The 7,181-nt window shown below is 45.7% G+C and overlaps 2 protein-coding genes across 3 annotated transcripts in view; one reads left to right on the forward strand and one right to left on the reverse strand.

Annotated features, from left to right (window-relative positions):
- iqsec3a (IQ motif and Sec7 domain ArfGEF 3a) overlaps positions 1–2,840 on the forward strand; it is a 41,688-nt gene extending 38,848 nt beyond the window's left edge. The window contains exon 14 of one of the 2 annotated variants that reach the window (XM_086022932.1): positions 237–2,840. In XM_086022932.1, the coding sequence (XP_085879058.1) occupies positions 237–740 (504 nt within the window). In that variant the 3' untranslated portion in view covers positions 741–2,840. The remainder of the gene's footprint in view (positions 1–236) is intronic. The other variant, XM_086022934.1, reaches the window with a different exon arrangement.
- On the reverse strand, positions 2,675–7,181 carry LOC147126628 (sodium- and chloride-dependent GABA transporter 1-like). The gene is made up of 14 exons (XM_086022939.1): positions 6,926–7,181; positions 6,733–6,864; positions 6,506–6,606; positions 6,321–6,430; positions 5,845–5,977; positions 5,477–5,611; positions 5,301–5,404; positions 5,109–5,233; positions 4,923–5,035; positions 4,726–4,857; positions 4,564–4,666; positions 4,399–4,499; positions 3,393–3,560; positions 2,675–3,290 (listed from the first exon to the last, which is right to left on the reverse strand). Exons 1-14 carry the CDS (start codon positions 7,164–7,166, stop codon positions 3,195–3,197), a joined length of 1,794 nt encoding a protein of 597 aa, XP_085879065.1. The 5' UTR covers positions 7,167–7,181; the 3' UTR covers positions 2,675–3,194.

The raw sequence follows: 7,181 nt of genomic DNA on the forward strand, positions 1-7,181 counted from the left end.
CGCACCCCCTCACGCACAACTCCCATCAGTGTTCCCGGCATCCTCGGAGGACCACACCAAGCCCCCCCCCCCCCTCACGTGTGCGCGTGTGTGTGTTATGACGTCACCACCTTCACCCTCCCCTCCCTCCTGAAAAAAAAAAAAAAAAAAAAGAATAAAGAGGGCTTGACGGATCGTAGCGGAGGAACCAGTTTGATAACATTTGATGCTGTTCTCTTGGCTGTTTTCTAAACTAGGTGTCAATTCACAACAGGCTTCAGACGTACCAGCTCAGCAGCAGTCCCGAGAGCGCGGGGCTTCTTAACCACGGGGGAGAGCTGCTCTTCCGCCCGGGCACCCCGGCCCAGAGGCCGCGCCCCCAGCCCGCCGCCAGCGTGGCCGACCTGCGTCCCGAGGCGCTCATCCAGTGCCAGCGGATCGTCAAGGTCATCATGCTGGACAACGGCGGCCACGCCCGCATGGAGGCCTTCCTCAGCCACGCGCCCCCCAACCCCCGCCAGCACCACCCGCAGCGCCACCACCAGCATTACCAGCTGAGCCAGTCGGCCACGTCCACGCCGCTGCGCTCGCCCGACGCCTCGCAATGCGGCGGCGGCGGCGGCGGCGGCGGCGGCGGGGACGGCCACCAACCCCCTCTCCCCCCGCCCCCGCCGCCGTACAACCACCCGCACCAGTACATCCCCCCGGACCCCCGCCTCAGCCTTCATCGGACCCCTAGCGGCTCTCGGAGCATGGTGTAAATAGAATTTCATTCACTCCACTTCCTCAATCTAATGTACATACCGATGAAAGATATCATCCGAAGAATAAAGAAAAAAAAAAAAGAAAACACTTATATAATTATATTTAGGAAAATATGCTTAGATTTGAAAAAAAAAAAAAACAACAAATGTCATGTATAGATAAGATATGAATTGATTTTCAAAAGCGATTTAACACCTTTTTAACTCTAGCTAGGACAAAGAGCGGAAATATCATCACCTTGCGACTGTTGTGCCAAAAAAAAAAAAAAAAAGAAAGAAAGTGACATTAGCAAAGCGGAAAAGAAGGACTTCCAAACATTTATTCACGATGGATGGACGGACACTTGGCTCCCACGCTGGCTATTTATTTATTTATTTATTTATTTTTGCTTCTCCAGGAAATGGACCGCTTATATTCAACAGACTTTCAAACTGAGACGCACTGTGGCCGCCAAGTTTTCTCTTTTGAGGGGACGATGGCGCTTCTTCGCTTTTTCAGGAAATCTCGAAATTCCTCGTTTGTTTTTTGGAAGCCTTTGTGCGTGTTTGCCACCGACTTTCCGTGTGTTTTGTCTTTCTCGTATCTCCTGCTTATCTTGATAGCCTGACATTTATCCCCCCAAAAAGCAAGAAAAACAATGAATAAACAACAGCTTGCCGAGCCAGAAAACGCTGATAATAATAAGCGGGGGCATTATCTGATCTCTTTTCCTCCAGCGTGGATTGTAAATATCACATCCTAAAGTTGTCGGAAAGGACAAGCAGCCTTTTAATAATCACATGACCTTCACTCTGAAATGGGTCACTCGATGCCCGGGTCCTCATCTTTTATACATTAAAATAAAAATGCCCCAACTGAGCTTTAGCTTCCAGACCCGAAAAGTCGGCTGTCAGCCACCAAGCAGATTTATTGGTCTTTTGCACTATGTGCGCCTGTTTTATTCACAGATAACATCACATGGACTCGAAATAAGAGATAACTATGTTCTCAAAGAAAAAAAAGAGCAAATCATGCTTATGCACCGTGATAATTTCAGCGTTATTGCAGCCATGTGTGCTATTTCAAGACATTTTAACATGACAAACACGTCAAAGTACGACGAAAAAGCAAGAATACGTTAGAAAATACACCCCCGGAACAAGCACTTTTATTCATTTTTATTGGCTTGGAAAACATAATGTTAGAAAGTAGGGATGTAACGACTAATCGATCCAAAGTCCGATTCGCCTCGATTAATCGGAAATCGAGTAAATGAAAATGATTTTGTTTTCAATTTATTATGTAATTGATAGGGATGTAACAATTAATCGAAAACAGATTTAAAATCAATTCGCCTCGATGAATCGATTATTTAATCGAAAAATCAATTTGCTGAAATTCATCCAGAAAAGGATGTCTTGAAACGTTTTTTCATTCCAGATGAATAGTTTCGAACAGTTTTTAAAAAATCGAATCGAAAATCGGTAACTGAATATCGAAAATCAACTCGAATCGGGGCTTAAGTGAATCGTTACGTCCCTACTGGAAAGTGTTTGTTCCTAATTTGTTTTGCATGTTATCCCCATGTATGTTTTGGTGCATGATTGAATTAAGTGTGTGAGCACATGAATGGGGAAATAAAGCGGCACATTTTTTGTCATATATAAAAATAAAAAAGAAACAATATATTGGATTATTGCCCCATTCAAGTCGTGTGGCCAGTGTAATAGGCAAATGTCAGGTTCTTTTTGTTCCCCTCCTTCACTGTTTTGTTTTCTTGGGAGCTGCTTCATACGTGTGTGTGCGTGTTACCGGGATGTTACCGCGGCAACCAATGTAGCATTTAGGGAGTCCCACGAGTGGCTGACTTTCACCTACGACAAGACACTGACCAAAGGGCTCTCCCATATATACAAGTGCACTGCTTCATGAATGACATGATGGCAACATATTAGGGGATTTACATTTAATTAAAAAAAAACACCAAAAAAAAACAAACAAATAAGTTAAAGATAAGGGAGTGTGAGAGAAATGAGCCATCACTTCCCGCGGTTGAATTCCTCTCTTGAACTGTCTTTGCAGTATATCAACATGCTATTAAATATCATTCAAGTCCATCTCTGTTTGCTATGCTTGATCCTTGGAGTTTTTTTTTTTAAGAGTATAAATATTATGGACATATTTATCCATCGAATTGTGTGCACTTTTTCATCAGCGGTCAATTTCAATGCATTCAAGTTCAAATCGTCAGTTCAAAATCAACAATACAAAGCACGACCTACATTAGTATATACACAAATATATCGCATAACCAAATGATGGCCTACAATCACAGTTATTGACAGAATTTCCTTTTTTGAAACTGTCAAATGTCCTAATGAAATACAGCAAAGTGCTACACCCAAGTGTCGAATGTCACTAAATATTTTCCTGACAGGGTGATTATTATTTTAGGGGTGACAGAAAGGGGGCTAGACGAGGGCTTCACCAACATTCCCAGTGTGCGTGAAAACATCGTGACCCGATGGCTTGTCTTCCTGCTGTGACGTCGTCATCCTCTTCCAGCGCTGAAGGTCACAAAAAGGCCAATATTTATTGTTTCTATTCATTCCCTGTCTCATTTTCAAGTAGGGAGAGAGAGAGAGAGAGGGCGGAAGGTGACGCCGTACCTCCTTAATGCATCCTGGCGTGATGTACAGCATGTAGACGACGTAGCCCGGGATGAGCACCATGGAGGACAAGGCCATGAACCAACCAATGGTTTGGCCCCACACGGGGTACACATACTTGCCCAGAGTCAGGGGTGTCATCTCCACAGCACTGAAGGTAAACACACCCTAAAATAAAATATCGTTGAATTACACGGTTTGTATTTTGACATTGAACTGAGCAAAAGTGCCCATATAGAAATTTGAGGCGTCCATTCTGTCCATGCTAGGCTAGCAGCTAGGCTAGATTAGACTATTTTATGAAAAACTGAACAAAAATCCTCAATGCTTTGCATATTTCTAAACAATGTTTAATTGGTTTTTATTTTGACTTTTTATTCAACATAAATATGTCGGGTCAAACGTTACCATAACAGGCTAACAAGCCAATTGCAGTGATTTCCTGTTTAACCAATTCTGTTTAGCATTACATACAGTCATCATTTTTCATCTATAAATCCTTCAAATTTCTCCCTGTAGTTTGACTTTTAGTGACAATGTTCAAGTTCAATCCTGTCCACGCTTGACTGGCTAGCAGCTAGGCTAGGCTCGTTGCTGTTGCTACACAACAGCAGCGTATTTATGATTTGAAACAATGTGGGCCTGCTGCGATTCGAGCAAATAATGCTAACACAAGCTAGCCACATTATCACCCTATTAGCATGCCGGCGCGTTCTAATTGTTTGAATCTCTTTAAAAATATGTAATGAGCTAACTACCCTCAGGAAAAGTGACTATTTGATAGCCATATTAAAATATTGTGGGCATGCTTTCTGTGATATGACTATAATAACAAACCGCACTAGCTGTATTTAGTCATGTTCATAAATGTTTATGTTGTTGTTTTTTCTTTACCACAATAGTACTGGGCAGACATATTGATTGACGCCAATTTGATTGAGTGACAACATCACACTGACAGATTGGTGTCACAGAGGTCGAGTCAATGAATCATTTCCTCTCCTACCAGGCAGATGAGCGGCGTGAAAAACTTCCAGCAGAGCTTCCACCAAACGCAGGGTCGATAGCCGATCATGTCCTCGATGTCCTTGTAGAACCTCTCGGCTCCTGCGCCGTCAAATCAACGTCAGGGCAAAAAAGATGAGACGTAACCGGCCCGGATTTTTCCTACCGTAGAGCCAGGCGATGGAGACGGTCTCGAAGAAGACGAGGTAGAGGAGGCACATTCCGCTGGCTGAGTAATAGTCAAACAGCTTGAACACGTACAAGCCACCCTGTAAGACAGGTGGGGAAAATGTAGCACGTACCGGGATTGTTTTGCCACGTCGTGTACCTGTGTGATGTTGGAGAACCCGATGATGAAGGACACGAAGCAGACGACCAAGATGAAAACCTTCTTCCTCTTCCTCAGCAATAAGGGATACTCGTCCATCAGAGCTGTGATGAAACCTTCCACCGTGCAGAACTGATCGGATGCCACAAAACGGGTCATTTGTGTATTGTTTGGTTTTCATGGCGTGTTGTGTGTACCTGGCTGTCCAAGCCCAGCATCATGAGCATGGAGAAGAAGAGGATGGCCCACAGAGACGACATGGGCAACTGCGTGACCGCTTGAGGGTACGCCAAAAACGCCAAGCCAGGACCTACAGTACATTTCCGAAAATACTCAATTATCTCCACGTCGTGCTTTACAAATCCAACATGCTAATCGGATACCCGAGGCAGCTAGCTCCTGAACAGGTTTCTTGGTAATGTGCGACATGAAGCCCACGATGGAGAAGATGACAAAGCCGGCGAACATGCTGGTGCAGGAGTTGATGCAACACACAATGATGGAGTCCCTGAAATGGATGACATCAGCGTAAAAAAACATCGCCAAGGTCCTATGAGGGTGTGATGCGGCCGTACTTGTAGACGTCATTATTATAGTTGTTGTAGCTGCCCAGTGCGATGAGTGAGCCCAGGCCTAGCCCGTAGGAGAAGAAGATTTGAGTGGCGGCGTCCAGCCACACCTAAGTCATGGACACATTCGGATTTACCATCAAGGAGAAGAATTGTGTCTTGGAGTATTTAGGACATTCTACCTCTGAGCTGATGAGCTTATTGAAGTCTGGAGTGATGTAGAAGCGGATGCCGTCGATAGCTCCCGGGAGGGTGACTCCACGGAAGAACAGGATGAAGAGCATGAAGTAGGGATAGGTAGCGGAGAAATACACTACCTGAATTGAGGAAAAAGTGGGAGATTTGCCGATCTTTTAGCCTCGTCTGACATCTGCCACTATCTCCCCATCGTATCTATGGATTCTAATGAACACCTCATGACATTTTCTCCTCCTTATGCTCGGTGGTTGACATTTTTCAAGTTCAAGTTAATCCTCCCATGAGCGAAGATAAAAACGAAAAATTCCAGATAATTTAGTCAATTTGAACAACTATACAATACAAGTCTGACCTTCCCCGTCCACTCAACTCCCTTCCAGATCGAGAAATAGACAAGGATCCAAGCGAGCGCCAAGGTGCCCACCAGGGGCCAACGGAGCTCCCCAGGCTCCTCCAGACCACCGGACAACTGGTGCATGTTACGCCTGTCAAAACACACAGACGTGATGTTAGAGCCACTCCCAGAACTCGGTTCTCTGTCGTGTGTGTCAGGCACCAATGCGGGATGGGGGGGTTGAAGTCGACTCAGGACTTCACTGGCATCCAGGGAAGTATTAGAGTCGAAAAACCGCCTGTGTGGAAGCGGCTGTGACCAGAGTGTGACGTTTTACACCCAAGACCCATTGCCCACGTTCTTTAAACACTTTCAGTCACAAACTTTTCTGATTGCGCAAAGCCAGAGTGGCTGTGTAAAAGCACTTTGGCAAAATCTCCCTGAAAGGGAAAGACCCCAAAAATGGCTTCAGTTGGGCAAGCCATTAGACTCACTCCCAGAACTCTGTGACAGCACTGGACAGGTTGGTGGTGTCCTTCAGGCTGTAGTTGCAGAAACACTTATCGGTGTTCCAGGGATTGTCACAGTTTTGCCAGGGCAGCTCCTGCACACACAGAATCAGAAGAAATTCTGACTCCGGACAGCAAAATCCTCGGTGGAAGTCTTGTTTCTAACATACGGAACCAAAGGAGTTGAACAAGTAGTAGAGGGCCCAAGCTATGATGATGATGTAGTAGATGTTGAGCCAGAAGGAGAGCACCACTGAGGCCAGACCGACACCTGCAGACCCAACAGACCCAATCAGCATGTTTGCCATCGCCCAAGTCGAGTTCTACCTTGACCATTTTCACTTCCCTCGACCGATCAGAATCAAACGTTTTGTTGGAATGTTCAGTTCGTCTTTACCCTTCATCATTGGCATGAGCTTCCACACTCCCAGGCCTCCCACTGAGGTGAACTGTCCAAGAGACGTCTCCAGTAAGAAGAGTGGTATCCCAGCAAACACCAGAGTCAGAAAGTATGGGATCAGGAATGCACCTTGATGGGAATGAGATGAATCAGTTGTGTGAAATCGGGGTCTCCGTGCGTCAGAACCTACCTCCGCCATTCTTGCCACACAAATAGGGGAACCTCCAGACATTCCCCAAGCCGATGGCGTACCCTACGCACGACAGCAGGAAGTCAAACTTTCCCTTCCAGCTGCCTCGGTCGGGGGGCTCCTCTTTTTGCTTCTCTTGGTCCGCAGGAGGCGCCGCATGCTCCATTTCCTCAAAGGGAACCGCTTGCTTGATGTCACTTGGGGAGTTTAAGTCCACCGTACTTTGTCCGGTCTTGCCCATGGTGGGACTGCCACG

This window comes from Filicampus tigris, chromosome 22 (genome assembly GCF_054856515.1).
Source record: "Filicampus tigris isolate MCC_2025a chromosome 22, RoL_Ftig_1.0, whole genome shotgun sequence".
Lineage (NCBI taxonomy): Eukaryota > Metazoa > Chordata > Actinopteri > Syngnathiformes > Syngnathidae > Filicampus > Filicampus tigris.